This window comes from Lepus europaeus, chromosome 9, assembly GCF_033115175.1.
Source record: "Lepus europaeus isolate LE1 chromosome 9, mLepTim1.pri, whole genome shotgun sequence".
In the NCBI taxonomy this organism is placed as follows: domain Eukaryota; kingdom Metazoa; phylum Chordata; class Mammalia; order Lagomorpha; family Leporidae; genus Lepus; species Lepus europaeus.
In genome coordinates, this window is record NC_084835.1 from 25,101,612 (window position 1) to 25,121,070 (window position 19,459).

At 40.0% G+C, this 19,459-nt stretch overlaps 1 protein-coding gene across 1 annotated transcript in view; it reads left to right on the plus strand.

Annotated features, from left to right (window-relative positions):
- DOCK3 (dedicator of cytokinesis 3) overlaps nucleotides 1-19,459 on the plus strand; it is a 455,873-nt gene that overhangs the window by 94,240 nt on the left and 342,174 nt on the right. The window contains exon 5 of the mRNA XM_062199955.1: nucleotides 18,642-18,738. Within this exon, the coding sequence (XP_062055939.1) occupies nucleotides 18,642-18,738 (97 nt within the window). The remainder of the gene's footprint in view (nucleotides 1-18,641; nucleotides 18,739-19,459) is intronic.

The following is a 19,459-nucleotide window of genomic DNA, read 5'->3' on the forward strand; positions in this document are numbered from 1 at the left end:
GACTTGAATTGGTTCCCATTTAGGATGCCAGCACTACAGGCAGTGGCTTTTACCTGCTACACCACACCACCAGCCCTTTCACAATCTCTCATAATGATGATTACTGTTCTCTATTTCTGTGTATAGCATATCCTTAGATATCATTTGTAAGACTGGCTGAGTTGATGACAAATTCTTTCAATTTCTGTTTGCTTGGAAAGTCTTTATTTCACCTTATTTCATTATTGAGAGCTTTGCTGGTTATAGTATTCTGGGTTGACAGTTCTTTTGCTTTTTGAACTAGGACCATGTCTGTCCATTAGGGAAATTTTCTGCTGTTATTTCACTGAATAAGCCTCCTAACCCACTTTCTCTTTCTGCACTTTCCAGAGCTCCTGTGAGAGTTTTGTTTGTTTGATAATATCCCATAAATCTCAAACACTATCTTTGGTTTTTTAATGTTTTCTTCTGTTTGTCTTTGAGATGTTTCCCAGGATTTATCTGTTAGCTCAGATATTCTTCTGCCTCACCATGTCTATTGTTAAGGCTTAACACTGTATTTTATTTATATTTGACATACTTAATTCTTCATTTCTAAGATTTCAGTTGGATTTCTTTTCAAAATTTCTATCTTGCAGCAAATTTTTCTTCTCTATTGTGTATGGAATTCTGTATCTCATGAATTTGTTTCTTTGTGTTTTTGAGTAATCTTACGGATTGTATTTTCCAATTAGTTTTCAGACATTTCATCACTGTGTTCATCTTCACATTCTAATACTGAAGTGTTATATTCCTCTCGGAGAGTCATATTCTACTCTTTGTATTTCTGCATTTACTTTTAGGCATTTGTGAAAACACTTGTTGGTTTTCTTCTCTGATGGCTTTTATCTTTGAACTATGCCTCTGTAGCATAGTGGAGTGTCTGCTACTTCAGTGGATATCTAGAGGTGTGTGTTGGGTGCGGCCAGGGAGCTCTGACCAGTGCTCAGGGATGGGGAAAGAGTCCAGGGTGACACTCAAGTTGGATGTGGTAGATCTCCTCTATTGTCCATAGAGGGGAGGGTGTGATCTCGTTGCTGGTGTGGTCACAGTGTTACCTCCTCATTGCCATGATGATCAATGTCCAGGTTAGCTCATAGTGACTACACTCCCCACCTGTGCAGGTGCATGATTCACACAAAGGATTTGTGTGGTCCTCAATGTGAGTACAGAACCCTGTGCAATGACCCACTCCAGGCATTCAAGGAACTCTGAGCATCTGAAGCTAGACGCAGCACCTAATCAAGGACCCAGCTACATCCCATGCCCTACCTTGCGGTCACAGAATTACCACTGTTAGAATGCTGCAGTCTTTCACAGTCATAGGGAGCAGGGGGATCCACTCTTAATTCCTCATGCCTCCCCTGTCCACACAGAGAACTTAGGCATTACCGAAGCCAGTTGCCTGTTGGTGTTCCACCTTGGCAGTTTGTGATAAGTGAGGGGAGCACAGTGTCTCACAGTCCAAAGTTGGTGCCCCTCCCCATGACAGCCTTCCAGGCCAGACTCACGTCAGTGGCAACTGTGGTTTTATCTCTATGGTAAAATCCCCAGGCATGCTTGCTTATCAGCTGCAGCATCCTTTACTCAGATTGATTGATTGATTGATTGATTATTTATTTATTTAAGAGGTAGTTACAGACATTGAGAGGGAGAGACAGAGAGGTCTTCCATCTGCTGATTCACTCCCCAAATAGCCGCAATGGCCAGAGCTGAGCCGATCTGAAGCCAGGAGCTAGGAGCTTCTTCTGGGTCTCCTGTGTGGGTACAGGGGCCCAAGCACTTGGACTATCTTCAGCTGCTTTCTCAGGCCATACCAGAGAGTTGGATCAGAAGAGGAGCAGTCAAGACTAGAACCGGTGGCCATATGAGATGCCGGTGCCACAGACAGAGGATTAATGTACCATGCCACAGCGCCAGCCTGTACTCAGATTATTAATACAGCACTTCCTCTCTGCTGGTTGCTGGATGCCCTTGTGGGATGTTGATAAGGAAGAAATGTGCTCTGCTTTCCTGAGGTTAGTTGTGCATGCTGGCCCCACTGCTACTTTAGGCCAGATTTTTTTTTTCTTTTTTCTTTTTGACAGGCAGAGTGGACAGTGAGAAAGAGAGAAACAGAGCGAAAGGTCTTCCTTTGCCATTGGTTCACCCTCCAATGGCTGCCGCGGCTGGCGTGCTGCGGCCGGCGCACCGCGCTAATCCAATGGCAGGAGCCAGGTACTTATCCTGGTCTCCCATGAGGTGCAGGGCCCAAGCACTTGGGCCATCCTCCACTGCACTCCTGGGACATAGCAGAGAGCTGGCCTGGAAGAGGGGCAACCGGGACAGAATCCGGCACCCTGACCGGGACTAGAACCTGGTGTGCCGGCGCTGCAACGTGGAGGATTAGCCTATTGATCCACGGCGCCGGCCTCAGGCCAGATTTAAAGTCAGTGTGGTCCTCAAGGTTCTCCCTCAGGGAATATCACCAGTGACTTGGGCTGCTGCAGTCACCTCTCACTTCTCTCCAAGAAGATGGCATCTCCTCCCATCCCTGGCTGTAGGAGATACTTTTGGTGTCCCTGTTCACTGCTTTGTGTTTGCACTATCCACTCTGCACCGTGTCTCTCCTATTTCCATAGAATTTATACTGCAAATTTCTTTCCAACTCTTCCCTGGGAATGCAGCCACTCTATCTTTCTTCTGTTATCTTCTCGTGGTCAAAATCAGATTGTCTTTTCCTTATTCAGCCCTCTTGAATCTCTGGTACTTCATTTCTTTAATGAATTTTTTTATCTATCTGTAACAGTTTACAATGAGCCTTCTCTTTTAAGATTTATATTTCATGTCACAGCACCTATTTTAGTTTTATTTTTTAAATTTTGGGATTAAGATTGTGATCTCATGATTGTGTAATCTCTTAACTATCTCTGCAGCATCTGTAAGCCATAGTTTAATAGAAATAGGTTCAGAAATTGTTGTTTATACCTGTTGCCTAATAGCTTGAAGAAATCACAATATCTTCTCATTGAGTTCAGTTTTGTGTAGAAATTCATAATGATTTTTTCTCATATATGACATCATTGGCTTATTCTTTAAGGAGATCAATACAACTTATTTGTTTTAAAAAATAAATCATGCTTATTTGAAAACTATTATAATAAAAATTTGAAATGATTGTTAAGGAAATAACTGCCTTGGATGCGGGTGACAGAAGGAGAAATGGGATCCAGTGCTGTGGCATAGCAGGTAAAGTTGCTGCTGCAGTGCCAGAACCCCATATGGGCACTGGTTTGAGTCCCAACTCTTCCACTTCTGATCCATCTCTCTACTAATGGCCTGGGAAAGCAGTGAAAGATGGCACAAGTCCTTGGGCTACTACACCCATGTGGGGGACCCAGAAGAAGCTCCTGGCTTTGGATTGGCCCAGCTCCGGCCATTGCAGCCATTTGCGAAGTGAACCAGTGGATGGAAGATCTCTCCCTCCCTCCCTCCCTCCTTCCCTCTGTAACTTTACCTTCCAAATAAATAAATAAATCTTAAGAATGAAAAAGATATCACATCTACTTTTTTCCCCTCTTTTAATATTCTTCTTCAAGTTGCAGTGTATGACATTTTTCTTTAGTTTTATTGAATTATAACTGGCAAATAAAAATTATCTGTACATAGTATATACAGTGAATTGTTTTGGTATGCATGCATTGTGAATTGTAATGAGATTCATGCACAGAGAGGTAGGACACTGAGGTTTTCAGCTGGAAGCAGTTTTATTCATGCTGGTACGGGCTCAGTGGATTCACATCCAGAGGCTGTACCCCCGATACACCAGGGCATTGCCTTGTATATCCTCAAACAGTGTTTGATTCTGCCCTCTTATATGTTGACATACATACTGATTAGGTACTCTAAAGCTATAAGAATATTTATAGAATTGCTGCAGGGTTGTGCACGTGCACATTGATACTAATTGAGTCATGTTGCTTTTTGTGTTTGTTTTTAGAAAGCTCCTTGTTTGGCCGGCGCCGTGGCTCAACAGGCTAATCCTCCACCTTGCGGCGCCGGCACACCGGGTTTTAGTCCCGGTTGGAGCACCAGATTCTGTCCTGGTTGCCCCTCTTCCAGGCCAGCTCTCTGCTATGGCCCGGGAAGGCAGTGGAGGATGGCCCAAGTCCTTGGGCCCTGCACCCGCATGGGAGACCAGGAGAAGCACCTGGCTCCAAGCTTCGGATCAGTGCGATGCGCTGGCCGCAGCGGCCATTGGAGGGTGAACCAATGGCATAAAGGAAGACCTTTCTCTCTCTCTCTCTCTCACTATCCACTCTGCCTGTCAAAAAAAAAAAAAAAAAAAAAAAGAAGAAGAAAAAGAAGAAAAAGAAAGCTCCTTGTTTGACATAGTCCTGATTATTTGTTTTTGCTTTGTTGCCTATGCTTGTGCTATTGATATCATATCCAGAAAATCATGGCATTTAATATTATGAAGCTTTCCCATTATGTTTTCTTATAGGATTATTAGAGTTTGAAGTCTTACCTTTAAAGTCTTTAATACATTTTAATTTGATTTCTGAATACTTATTTATTTACTTGAGAGACAGAGTTACAAACAGAGAGAGGGAGAGACAAAGAAAGAGGTCTTCTGTCTGCTGGTTCACTTCCAAGTGGCCACAATGACTGGAGGAAGGCAGATGAGAAACCAGGAAACAGGAGCTTCTTCTGGGACTCCCACGCGGGTTCAGGGGTCCAAGCACTTTGGCTATCCTCTACATGCTTTCCCAGGCCATCAACAGGGAGCTGGATCAGAGGTGGAGCAGCTGTTACTTGAATTGGTGCCTATATGAGTTGCTGGCACCACAGGCAGATGCTTATCCTGCTATTTCACAGCACCAGCCCTAGGATCCCATTTCATTTTCTTGCACATGGTTATCTATTTTTTCCAACCTTGTTTATTGAAAAGACTATCCTTTCCCCATTACCTGTTCTTGGCATCTTTTGCACATATCAATTGAACATTTATGCACAGGTATATTCATGAGGTTTCTGTTCTGTGCCAGTGGTCTGTATAGCTTTTTTATGGCAGTACCATGCTGTTTTGATTACTGTGGTTTGTAATATAGTTTGAAGTCAGAAAGTATGATGCCTTCAACTTTGTTCTTCTTCTTTTTTAAGATTGTTTTGGCTGTTTGAGATCTTTTGTGATTCCATATGAACTTTAGGATTATTTTGTTTTTGTGAAAAATGACATGTGAATTTTGATAGAGATTCATTGAGTAGTATTGCCATTTTAAAATATTACTTGTGATCCTTGAATATGCAGTATCTTCCCATGTATTTATGTTTTTAATTTCATCTTTTTAAATTGTTTTCAGCATACCAGTTTTTCACCTTTTCGGTTGAATTTATTCCTATATATCTTATTGATGCTATTATAAATGATATTTTTTATTTCGTTCTAATTTTTCTTTGTTAGTTCATAAAAATATTACTGATTTTTGCCTTTTGCTTTTGTTTCCTGTAATGAGGCCTTTTTCGTTTTTGCTAAAGTCTTAAGTGTTTTCTATTCATAAGATGATGTCATTGGCTAACAGGCAGTTTTTTGGACATCCTTGTCTTGTTTCTGACTGTAGAGGAAAAGCTTTCAACTTTTCACTATTGAGTATAATGTTACCTGTGGGCTCATTATATATGACTTTCATTCTATTGGGGTACATTTCTGTTATACCAAATTTGTTGAATTTTTTTTAAATCAAGAAACAATGCTGAATTTTGTCACATGCTTTTTCTACATGTAGAGAATGATTATGTGATTTTTATCCTTTATTCTGTTAGTATGCTGTATCACTTGTACTGATTTTACCTATGTTGAATCCCCACATTCCAGGTATATATCCCATGTGATTATGTGATACGGTATATGATCCTTTTAATGTGCTGTTAAGTTTAGTTTTCTGCTATTTTGCTTAGGACTTTTGGATCTGTGTTCATTAGAGAAACTGGCTTGTACATCTTTTCTGGCCCTGGTGTCTGGCTTTGGTTTTGTAAAATGATTTGGGAAATGTTTTGATTTTTTAGAAGAATTTGAGAAGGATTGGCATTATTTCTTCTTTAAGTAATTGATTTGACCATGAAGCCTTAATTCTGGGCTTTTGTTTTGGTGGGATAGAGTTTATATTTTTTAATTTTACTAATTAGCATCTGTTCATTTTTACCTATAGGATCCCCTTTTAGCATTTATTTTAAGGTAGGTTTGGAAATAATGAATTTCCCTAGCATTTGTTTGTTTGGGAAAGTCTTTATCTCATTTTTCTTTCTGAAGGACAACTTTGCTGGGTAAAAATATTCTTAGTTGGTAATTTTTAAATTTTAATAATTTGAATATGTCATTATTCTCTCTTTTGGCCAGGTAGATTTTTTTACTTAGAATTTTGATATACTTGTTGGGATTCTCTTTATGTCATGAACATTCCTCTTTTTCCTTTCTAAAGTATTTTTTTTTCTTTGTGACAGCTTGATTATTGTATGTCTAAGGTTGAAGTCTCTTTTGGATTGAATCTAATTAGTGTCTGTGAGCTTCATAAACTTGGATGTCCATATTTAGGGGAGTTTTCAGCCATTGTTCCTTTTAATAAATTTCTGTCTCCTTCTCTCTCTGCTGCCTTTCCAAACCCTCTGTCCCCGAATAATGTGAATGTCACTTCTCTTTGATAGTGTTCCATAACTCTTTCTTCATCTTTTTTCTTCTCTGTCTGGATCTTTTCAAATGACCTATCTTCTAGTTCACATATTTTTTCTTCTACTTAATCAAATCTGTTGATGTTGATGCTTTTCATTTCAGTTATATCTTCCTGAACTTCAGAGTGTTTTTGTTTCTGTTTTGTGATTTCTCTCTTTCTACTGAGCTTCTCATTTTGTTTATGTATTGTGTTTCTGATTACATTGAGCTGCCTTACTTGTTTTCTCTTGTAACTCATCTATTTTCCTTAAAAATTAATTTGAATTTTTGTCAAGTAATTCAATTCTTTATTTAATTTAGTTTGATTATTGGAATATTTTATATTCCTTTGATGTTTTCATGTTTCATTAACTTTTTGTGTTCTTTGAAGTTTTGCATTACTATCTTTGTATTTGAAGGTGCAGTCACCTTAACTGGGTGGTTACAGGAGAGAAATTCCTCCACCAAATAGCCTGGCTAAGTATTTAAGGCCCTTTCAGACTTTCCTGTGGATATACCCACCCACACCCCTTGTTCAGTGACAGAGACATTCTTAACATATGTGCCCTTTCTTGATCTCACAAAGCCAGGCAGGGTCCTGAGAAATTCCTATTTGTTATCCCTAGGCCATTATCTTGAAGTTCTTGAGTTTATTTTCTTCTTTCAAATTCGAGAGTAATGCTGGCTGGCTGTGCAACACTTGCATTCAGTCTATGGAGTAATGCTTGGAGAGCTTGCCTGGGGTGGGATGCCTGTGGACTAGTTATGAAGGGGAGTCACAGGTTATGTGTTCCAAACAACCTGTTGGTAGGTTTCCTGATAGAGTCTGTAGAGTCATTAGCAGGGGCTGTACCTGCTTTACGTTGTTCCTAACCTTCCCCAAAACATTCAGTATTCTTGGTGTGGTGATAGAGAAGTGCACCTCTTGATCAAGTGTCCCACACAACTGGTGGGAGTGGGTATTCATTCACTGTACCTTCCCTTTCTACTGTGGGAGAAATTATGGGCAATCGAATTTCTTTTAGCACTGAGCTGTCCTGCCTTGATGGAAGACTGGTGCAGGAAAAGCAACATTTTCTTCTTAATCTTTTCAGTCTGTCTTTTCTTGGATCTTTTGCTCCAGTAATGTGCTGGAACTTCTCTCATGTCCTCCTAGATTCCACAAAGTACTTGCTACCCATGGGTACTTGTCAAAATCAGTGTTTATAAGTATAGAAGACAGTGGGATCAGCTTATTCTGCCATCTTGCTGATGTCAGCTGTGTCACATTTTGATCTTAACAAACCAAAAGCTTTTATTTTAATCATCTTCTAAAGTTGATGGATATTGACCGTGCTGTGGCATTATTCCTAGATAATTTTGTTTAATCTAATGGGTAAGTCACACAAAATAAAAAGTAAAGCCAGAAAACATAGTAAAATAACATACACATTGATGATTAGTATTAATGCCCAGAGACATCTTTGAATCAGTGGTGCAGAAATTTTGTGGGTTAGATCCAGGTATGTATCTCTGAGAGTTGAAGAAGAATGGTAGGACTGGATGCAATGGTGAAAAAAGGAGCAAAGCTATATTAAGAAGACAGTAATACCCACAGTGGGAGGGGCTGTGTAAAGACACCAAGCTGCTGTAACTCGCAGTGTGGGGGTATTTATAAGAACTAAATGGGCTAGTTTCTACAGGTGAATGGGCCTGAAGTGGATTGGTCCCCATTGTTGCTGGGCAAGCAATCTATACATTGAAAAAACATTTTTTCTTTTTTTTTTCTTCCAAGGAGCTTTTCTTTTTTTTTTTAATCTTTTATTTAATGAATATAAATTTCCAAAGTACAGCTTATGGATTACAATGGCTCCCCCCCCATAACTTCCCTCCCACCCGCAACCCTCCCCTTTCCCGCTCGCTCTCCCCTTCCATTCACATCAAGATTCATTTTCAATTCTCTTTATATACAGAAAATCAGAAAAAAAACATTTTTTTCTTGGTTTAACAATTTATGGTTATGCCAGCTGCAACTGGGGCACCTGGATCTCTCAGAGTTGAGTACAAGATCTTGTTTTACTCAACTGGTACATGAAGGCAGAGGACTGTGAGATGGAGATTTGAACTAAAATGGAGTTGGTTTTGTTTCTCTTTGCTTCCTAGTTCTGGGGTCCCTCTCACTTTGTCAGCTATCTTCTTGTAGAAAGAAGTGATACTGCATGTTAATTCTTTGAAATACATTTCTCTGTACTATTTCTAGTGAAAGATTTTTTTTTTTTGACTAACAGGTTGGATATGGGCTCTAGTTGCCTCACTATTATCATATATAAAATCTTTAATCCTGGAAGATATTGTATTACTCCCTCAAAATTGGTATACATATTATAAAGATTATATTGAGTCATGCTCCTATTTCTGCAACCTTTTTTTAAAAAAAATTATTTTGTTTGAAAAAGTTACAGAGAGAGAGAGAATGGGAGAGAAATTGATCTTCCACCTACTAGTTCACTCCCCAAATGGCCGAAATGGTCAGTGCTGGGCCAGGCCAAGTTAGGACCCAGGAAATTTATCCAGGTCTCCCACATAGGTGACAGGGGCCCAAGCTTCCACTGGTTTCCCAGGCACATTAGCAGGGAGCTGGATCAGAATTGGAGCAGCAGGAACATGAATCTGACACATATAGGATGCTGGCTTGCAAGTGGTAGATTAACCTACTACACTACAACTCCAGCCCTTTTTACAGGCTTTTAGAAGTCTTTGCTGATAACTCATGACTAGAGCCTAGGGAGATTACTGACGCCATAAACAAGAGTGTTTAATTGTTAAATCAACATCAAGAGTTACTGTGTACTTGCATCCCATGTGGGATCTGTCCATAATGGTTTGTCCAATGTGAAGTAAGGCTATAGCTAGTACTGAAACAGTATTTTTACACTTTGTGTTTATGTGTGGGTGCAAACTGATGAAATCTTTACTTAGTATATACTGAAGCGATCTCTTGTATATAAAGATAATTAAAAATGGAAAAACAAAACTTGGTGTTAAATTGGAAATTACATAGAAAATTAATCATTTTTTTAAAAAAAAATCATGTAGGATCTCTGTCCTTAATGTGCAGTACACTGTGATTTAATGCTATAACTAGTACTCCAACAGTATTTTTTTCACTTTGTGTTGCTATGTGAGGGCAAACTGTTGAAATCTTTACTTTATATATACTCAACTGATTTTCTGTATATAAAGAGAATTGAAAATGAATCTGGATGTGAATGGAAGGGGAGAGAGAGCGGGAAAGGGGAGGGTTGCGAGTGGGAGGGAAGTTATGGGGGTGGGGAAGCCATTGTAACCCATAAGCTGTACTTTGGAAATTTATATTCATTAAATAAAAGATAAAAAAAAAGTCTTTGCCAATGCCAATATCTTGCAGGGTTTCTCCAATGTTCTCTAATAATTTGATGGTGTCGGGTTGTAGATTTAGGTCTTTAATCCATGTTGAGTGGATTTTTGTGTAAGATGTAAGCTTGGGGTCTTGCTTCATGCTTCTGCACATGGAAATCCAGTTTTCCCAGCACCATTTATTAAATAGACTGTCCTTACTTCAAGAATTGATTTTAGATCCTTGATCAAATAAAAGTTGGATATAGATGTTTGGATTGATTTCTGGTGTTTCTATTCTGTTCCATTGGTCTATCCATCTGTTTCTGTACCAGTACCATCCTGTTTTGATCACAACTGCCCTGTAGTATGTCCTGAACTCTGGTATTGTGATGCCTCTGGCTTTGTTTTTGTTGTACAAAATTGTTTTAGCTATTCGAGGTCTCCTGTACCTCCATATCAATTTCAGCATCATTTTTTTAGATCTGAGAAGAATGTGTTTGGTATTTTGATTCGTATTGCATTGAATCTATAAATTGCTTTTGGGAATATGGACTTTTCAAAAAATTTTTTTTATTTAGTAAATATAAATTTCCAAAGTATAGTTTATGGATTATATTGGCTTTCCCCCCCATAACTTCCCTCCCACTTGCACCCTTCCCATCTCCCACTCCCTCTCCGATTCCATTCACATCAAGATTCATTTTTAATTATCTTTATATACAGAAGGTCGATTCAGTATATATTAAGTAAAGATTTCTTCAGTTTGTACCCACACAGAAACACAAAGTGTAAAAATACCATTTCAGTACTAGTTATAGCATTACTTCACATTGGATAGCCCATTTAGGACAGATCCCACATGGGACGTCAGTACACAGTTAGTCTTGAAGTTGATTTAACAATTTAACACTCTTGTTTATGGCGTCAGTAATCTCCCTAGGCTCTAGTCATGAGTTGCCAGGGCTATGGAAGCCTTTAGAGTTCGCCGACTTCGATCTTATTCCGACAGTGGAAGTTCTCTCCTCCCTTCAGAGAAAGGTACTTCCTTCTTTGATGGCCCCGTTCTTTCCACTGGGATCTCACTCACAGAGATCTTTCATTTAGGGTTTTTTTTTTTTTCTCCCAGAGTGTCTTGGCTTTCCATACCTAAAATACTCTCATGGGCTCTTCAGCCATATCTGAATGCCTTAAGGGCTGATTCTGAGGCCAGAGTGCTATTTAGGACATCTGCCATTCTATGAGTCTGCTGTGTCTCCCAGTTCCCATGTTGGATCGTTCTCTCCCTTTTTATCAGTTAGTATTAGCAGACACTAGTCTTGTTTGTGTGATCCCTTTGACTCTTAGACCTATCAGAGCCATCAATTGTGAACTGAAATTGATCACTTGGACTAGTGAGATGGCATTGGTACATGCCATCTTGATGGATTGTATTGGAATCCACTGGCACGTTTCTAACTCCACCATTTGGGGCAAGTCTGATTGAGCATGTCCCAAATTGTACATCTCTTCCCTCCCTTATTCCCACTCTTATATTTAACAGGGATCTCTTTTCAGTTAAATTTTAACACCTAAGAATAATTGTGTGTTAATTACAGAGTTCAACCAATAGTACTAGAACAAAAAAAATACTAAAAGGGATAAAGTATTAAATTGTACATCAACAGTTGGGACAAGGGCTGAGCAAGTCACTGTTTCTCATAGTGTCCATTTCACTTCAACAGGTTGCCCCTTTGGTGCTCAGTTAGTTGTCACTGATCAGGGAGAACATATGATATTTGTCTCTTTGTGACTGGCTTAATTCACTCAGCATAATGTTTTCCAGATTCCTCCATGTTGTTGCAAATGACCGGATTTCATTGTTCTTTACTGCTGTATAGTATTCTATAGAGTACATGTCCCATAATTTCTTTTCCAGTCTACTATTGATGGGCATTTGGGTTGGTTCCAGGTTTTAGCTATTGTGAGTTGAGCTGCAGTAAACATTAATGTGCAGACCACTTTGTTTGTTTGCCAATTTAATTTCCTTTGGGTAAATTCTAAGGAGTGGGATGGTTGGGTTGTATAGTAGGGTTATATTCAGGTTTCTGAGGAATCTCCAGACTGACTTCAATAGTGGCTTTACCAGTTTGCATTCCCACCAACAGTGGGTTAGTTCCCTTTTCTCTTTCACTTTTCTCTTTTTGATTTCTTCTATGACCCATTGTTCATTCAAGAGCACGTTGTTCAATCTCCATGTGTTTGTAGATGCTCTAGGGTTTCCTGAGTTGCTAATTTCCAACTTCATACCTCGATGGTCTGAGAAGCTGCATCGTATGATTCTAATTCTTTTGAATTTGCTGAGACTTGCTTTATGGCCTAGTATGTGGTCATGCTAGAGAAGGTTCCATGTACTGCTGAGAAGAATGTAAAGTCTTTAGATGTACGTTGAAATGTTCTGTAGATATCTGTTAGATCCATTTTGGCTATAGTGTCGTTTAAATGTACTGTCTCCTTGTTGGTCTTCTGTCCTGTTGATCTGTCTATCTCTGAGAGTGGAGTATTGAAATCCCCCAGTAGTATTGTATTGGAGTCTAAGTCTCCCTTTAAGTCCCTTAACAAATCTTTTAAATAAACCGGTGCCCTGTAATTAGGTGCATATACATTGATAATCGTTATATCTTCCTGTTGAATGGATCCCTTAATCATTATATAGTGCCCCTCTTTGTCTCTCCTAACAGTTTTTGTGGTAAAGTTTATGTTGTCTGATATTAAGATGGCTACGCCCACTCTTTTTTCATTTCTCTTGGCATGGTATATATTTTTCCAGCCTTTCACTTTCAGTCTGTATGCATCATTGTTGGAAAGATGAGTTTCTTGTAAGCAGCAAAAAGATGGGTTTTGTTCCTTAACCCAATCAGCCAGTCGGTGTCTTTTAACTGGACAGTTCAGGCCATTAACATTCAATGTGACTATTGAGAAGGAGTAACTTTGCCCTGTCATTTGCCAAAGATTTTTTCTAATATATGGTTTGAGACTCCTGTGATCTTTTGCTGTGAGGTTTCCTTCCTTTACCTTCTTTCATATTGGTGACCGTGTTTCTGTGTGTAACACATCTTTAAGCATCTTTTGCAGGGCTGGACGAGTGGCGACAAATTCTTTCAATTTCTGTTCGCTGTGAAAGGTCTTTGTTTCACCTTCATTCACAAATGAGAACTTTGCAGGATATAATATTCTGGGCTGGCAGTTTTTCTGTCTTAGTACCTGGGCAATATCTCGCCATTCTCTCCTAGCTTGTAGGGTTTCTGAGAAAAGTCAGCTGTGAGTCTAATTGGAGATCCTCTGAAAGTAATCTGACGTTTCTCTCTTGCACATTTTAAAATCTTTTCTTTGTGTTTCACAGTGGTGAGTTTGATTACAACGTGTCGTGGTGAGGATCTCTTTTGGTCATGTTTATTAGGGGTTCTATGAGCTTCCTGTACTAGGATGTCTCTGTCCTTCTCTAAACCCGGGAAGTTCTCTACAAGTATCTCACTAAAAAGGCCTTCTAATCCTTTCTCCCTCTCCATGCCTTCAGGAACTCCTAGAACCTGAATGTTGGGTTTTTAAATAGTATCCTGTAGATTCCCGACAATATTTTTTAGATTTCTAATTTCCTGTTCTTTTCTTTGGTTTGCCTGTTTCTTTTCCTGTTCTCTGTCTTCTAAGTCCGATATTCTCTCTTCTGTTTCACTCATTCTGTTTTTAAGGCTCTCTAATGTGTTTGTCATTTGATCCATTGAGTTCTTCATTTCATTTTTTTTTTGACAGGCAGAGTGGACAGAGAGAGAGAGACAGAGAGAAAGGTCTTCCTTTGCCGTTGGTTCACCCTCCAATGGCTGCCGCATCCGGCGCGCTGCGGCCGGTGCACCACGCTGATCCAAAGCCAGGAGCCAGGTGCTTGTCCTGGTCTCCCATGGGTTGCAGGGCCCAAGCACTTGGGCCATCCTCCACTGCATTCCCGGGCCATAGCAGAGAGCTGGCCTGGAAGAGGGGCAACCAGGACAGAATCTGGTTTCCCGACTGGGACTAGAATCCTGTGTGCTGGTGCTGCAAGGCAGAGGATTAGCCTATTGAGCTGCGGCGCCGGCCCAAGTTCTTCATTTCATTTTGATTTCTCTTCAGTATCACACTTTCCTGTTCCACTAGTTTCTGCATTTCATTTTGATTCCTCCTTAAGATTTCACTTTCTCGGAGATTTTCTATCCTGTCCAGTAAGGATTTCTGTTGCTCAAGCATTTGTTTTGAAACTTCTAATTGTTCTTATCATAAATTTTTTGAAATCCGTATCTTGCATTTCTTCAATCTCATCATCTTCATAATCTTGGCTTGGGGTGTCTTGTTCATTTGCGGGTGTCATAATGTCTTCCTTTTTCTTGTTTCCTCGGTTTCTGCATTTGTTGCTTGGCATTGTGGAGATATTCTTTGGATTCTTCTTCCCTCGCTGTGGTGTTTTTTTCTTGTTATCCTATGACTGTATTAAATGGACTGTCTGCTTTTGATGGAGCCTTAGAGTCTTGAGATGGGTGTGGCCTGAGTGCTCTCTTTGGTTCATCATGGTTGACGCTATGCCAAAGGTGACACTCCCAGGTTAGGCGTGGTAAATCTCTCTCTCTCTCTCTCTCTTTCTTTCTTTCTTTCTTTCTTTCCTTCCTTCCTTCCTTCCTCCCTCCCTCCCTCCCTCCCTTCCTTCCTTCCTTCCTTCCTTCCTTCCTTCCTTCTTTCCTTCTTTCCTTCTTTCTCTCTTTCTCTCTTTCTCTCTTTCTCACTCTCTTTTTCTCTCTCTTTCTTTCTCTCTTTCTGTCTTTCTTTCTCTCTTTCTTTCTTTCTGAAAGGAAGTAATTCCGCACAGCTGAGTGGAATTGAAGGTAGTTAGCAGGCAAATGATATACCCACAGGAGCCAGAGATCGGAAGTTCTTCCCCAAGGACCACACAGGGAATCTCTGCTGCCCTCAGTGTGGGCTCAAATTCTCCTGCAGTCTCCCACTGGGTTGCCAAGGTTACCGAATTGTAGCATCTCTGGAGAGTACTCACATGAATTCTGTGAGTTCTTTCCCCCACCATCTCTTTTTTTTTTTTCCACAGTCTCAGTTCATCACCAACCCCACCCCCCCCACCCCCCCACCTCCGTCCCCAGAGTCAGGTTTTTCTGCTTGGCTGAGGGCGAGTGCAGACCTTAGGTCACCCTGCTTATGATGTATATCCAAAATGGCACCTGCTCTTTGTCTTGCTCGCCTTTGAGAGGTGAGCGGAGAGAAACTCATGTCCGTATTGGTCACTTTTTTTTTTTCCCTCTCTCTTCTAGTTAGCCTGGTGAACTTTTCCCCACGGGGTTTTAAGCCTCATTCCCTCTAGTCTCCTCTTTCTGCTTTCCCGCCGGTGTCTCGGGCTATTGAGGTTCGGCTCACCTCGCATACCAGCGCTCGTGCATTGATTTTGCCACTGGTGTCCCGAACTTGGGCTCCCACGCCCTCCACGCAGGTCCACCTTGAATCACTAGTTCTGGAAGAGTTTCCTCTGCTGTTTCTTCCCTTACTCTTCTTTGAATCTGCAGTATCTCCACTTTTATTAAACTGTCTCTTCCTGGACTATCAGTGTGCTCCCTTCCTATTCTGCCATCTTGCTGCTCTCGAAATTTTCTATTATTATTTCACTTCTAATCTATTCTTTCATTCCACATCTCAGAACCTGCTAAGACCCATATGTTGGGTTGCTTGATAGTATACCATAAATCTCCAACACTGTTTTAAATTTTTCTACAGTATTTTTTTTTTTTGGTGTTACTGAGATATTTCCAAAGATTTGTCTTCTAGCTTGGATGTTCTTTCTTTTACCTAAGTTTGTTGTTAAGTCTTTCTACTTTATTTGTATTTGACCTGTTGAAGTCTTCATTTCTAGTATTTCGGTTTGATTTCTCTTCAAAATATCAATCTTGTGAGCAAGTGTTTTTTCCATGTCACGTATGGATTTCTTTAACTCATGAATTTGCTTCTCATTGCTTCTGAGTAATGCTATGATCATTCTTTTGAATTCCTTTTCAGATGTTTCATGAATCTCTTCACTTTACATTACAATATTGAGGTGTTATTATGTTCCTTTGTGGGAGTCATATTGTCTTCCTTATTCTTGGTTCTTGTATTTCTGTGTTTTCAGCCATTTATAGAAACGCAATTTCTCCATTGATGGGCTTTGTCTTTGAATTGTGCCTCTGTTACTCAGTGGAGTGTCTGCTCCTGTGAACATCTGGAGTTGTGTGCTGGATAGTGCTAAGGAACTCTGGTCAGTGCTCAAGGATGGGGCAAGAATCTATGGTGACATACAAGTTGTACATGGTAGATCTCCTTTGTCAGTGGGGGTAGAGGGGCAGTGAAGGAGAGGGTATGATCATATCTGTTTACGTAACCGCAATCTCTGCTCTTCACTTCCTCGGTGATTAATGCCTTGGGTTAGCCTTCTGTAGGCACAGCCCTCACTCACACTGACACATGAACCACACAAAGGATCTTTTCAATCCTCATTGTAATGTCAGGACCCTTACTCAGTGACTTACCACAAGCTGTCAGGGAGCACTGAGCCTCTGACACCAAACCCAGTGATTGCCCATAGACCCAGCTGCATCGCACATCCTATCATGAAGTCATAGCATGTAAGGCTCCCACAGTCACAGGGTGCAGAGGATCCCCTCTCCGCCCTGTGAACCTGCTCTGTATTTGGACAGAGCAGAATCATTTCTAGAGTCAGCTGCCTGTGGGTTCTCCACCTTGGCAGTTTGTGCCCAGGGACTGTGAGTATTGAGGCATCTCACAATCCTAAGTGGGTGCCCAGCCCCCTGTTAATCCTCCCAGCCAGACTCAAAGGCAGTGGAAAACACAGATTTCTGCCTTTGTTAATATTCCCTGGTCACAAGAGTGAGAGCCGCCACAACCTCTTCTTGTTTTAAGATGGTGCCTTTTCCCCTCTGATTGCCATTTACCCTTGTAGGAGGACAAAGAGAAAAAAAGTGCTTTTCCTTTGCTGCATTAGGGAGTATCCTGCCCCCAACTGGTGCTCCAGACCGAACAGTGAGGTCCAAAGGCCATCCCTCAGGTAATAATACCAGTGGTGTCAGCTGCCACAGTCTGCTCTCACCTCACTTTCAGAACCTGGCACCTCCTCCAGCCTATAGCTGCAGGACTCCTAAATGGTGTCCCTGCTCACTGCTCACTGCTCACACTTTCCACACTGCTCCATGGCATTCCTCTTTCTTCTGTAGAACTGCCACGCGAACTTCTTTCAAATTTTCCTCTTGGAATACACTTCCTCCACCTCTTTTTCTCTGCTGTCTTCCCTTGGTCAGAATCAGCACATCTTTTCCCCAACCATCTTGGAGTTTTCCACCCCCACAGTTTTCATGTCATGAGTGTTTGAGTGTTTTGGGTCTTGCCTTGTTATCAGAGATGAGTTCACAGATCCTCTAATTTAAAGTGTGTCCCACAGCTAAAATCTCTTATTGTACTTATTCATTTCCTTCTTAGATTTGTCACTTTGTTGTGATTGTCTCTCTGGTTTCATGTCAGACCAAGAGTTCATTGAAGATAGGTGCCCTGTGCCTTTTTGTTCACTGATGAATCCTTGGCACTCGGTATAAAGATTGATGTCAGAGTACGTGCTGCTTGAGAGTTTGACAGATTGAGAGAAATCTAAGCACCTTACTGTTCAGAATCCCTCTACCATATGTAAAATTCTCTGCTGACAATGGTTTCTAAGAAAATGCAATACCAATGTAAGGAAGTGCTTATAAAACTTTTAAAAATCATTGTGTGGGTCTCTCCCTTTACAGGAAAATGGGAAAGGATGGGGACGCAGCCCTGGTGCAGTGGGTTAAGCTGCAACCTGCAGCATTAGCATCCCATGTGGGCTCCTGTTTGTTTCCCAGCTGTTCGACTTCCAGTCCAACTCCTTGCTAATTCAACTTGGAAGGCAGCAGAAGATGGCCCAAGTGTTTGGGCCCCACACTCATTTGGCAGAACCTGGATGAAGTTCTTGGCTCCTGGCTTCATTCAGCCTGGCCCTACCTTGGCTGTTGTGACCATTTGGGGAATGAACCAGCAGATGGAAGATAGCTCGCATGCTCACTCGTTCTCCCTCTCTTTCTCTCTCTTTCTTTGCCTTTCCCTTTAATTCTATAACTCTGTCTTTCAAGTAAATAAATAAATAAATCTTTTTTAAAGGTAAAAGATAAAAATGATTTAGAAAATTTTAATCTCAGCAGGACTTCAGTAGTGTTACTGTTTTTCATTGAAGAAAAAAGTTTATGCTTAAAAATTGTCCTTTAAAAATAGTATGTCTTGGCATCATTTCTAAAAGACTGGAATTCATATAATTTCTAAATGATTTTTATATTAATTCAGCTTAATTATATTATTGCTGAATATCAGTACAATAAAATATCTTTGATCATTTAGATGTATTTCTCTTTATATTTTCTGCATTTATAATTTGAGTTATATTGAAAAGTGTGGCAGATAAGTAATCTGAGATTTTTCTCAAAGATAATGTTGATGTCTGTCGTGGCTCTGTTTCTAGGCAGTATGAAACTGTGGTTCCGCTTGAAGATTCTATTGTGACTGAAGTCACAGCAACTCTACAAGAATGGGCCAGTCTGTGGAAACAACTGTATGTGGTAAGTAAATTATTCCTAGTTTACTGGATTACTAAATGTCCATTCTATTAAATGGAAAAAAAAAAAACAACCAAAAACAAACCTTAACCTCTAACAGTTCTACAGTTGTAAAATTCTGAATGCTTGCAGTTTTCAAATGTATGTTCCTAATACTAACTGAAACATAGTACACTGAGTTTTTACAGCCTGAAGAGAGCAATTATTCCTATGCTTGTATTTCTTCTACTGTACTCAAGTCACTACAATGTAGCTTCCCTAATACTAGAGGTCTTGACTCTTACTAGTTATTATGTCCCTGTATACTTTCATAAAGCAGGTGTTTACTGAATGAATGAATGAACTTAAAGATTATTTAGATTTTATCTTTTTTGAGCCTAGTAGTGGTTTAAGGCCAAGAAATTATATTAAAATTTATCACAGCTTCTGAACTTAAAGGATATATTATATATTATACTTTTTTGGGTCAGTAATTAATAGAAAATATAATGAATACAAAATAATGAAAAAGTAAATTAAATCCTCCAGAAACTTAGAGAATAGAGGATCATAGGACAAAAAATGTTTATAATATTTACACTAAAAATAAGTAATGGAGTTTGGGATTAGATGGAGTATACACCTTCTATTTTACTCCTTCCACTAATCACAATAAAAAGTCTTGGACAGATTACTGAAGTAATCTAATAGAAAAATTGTGGAATTTGGAGCAAAGAGGATAAAC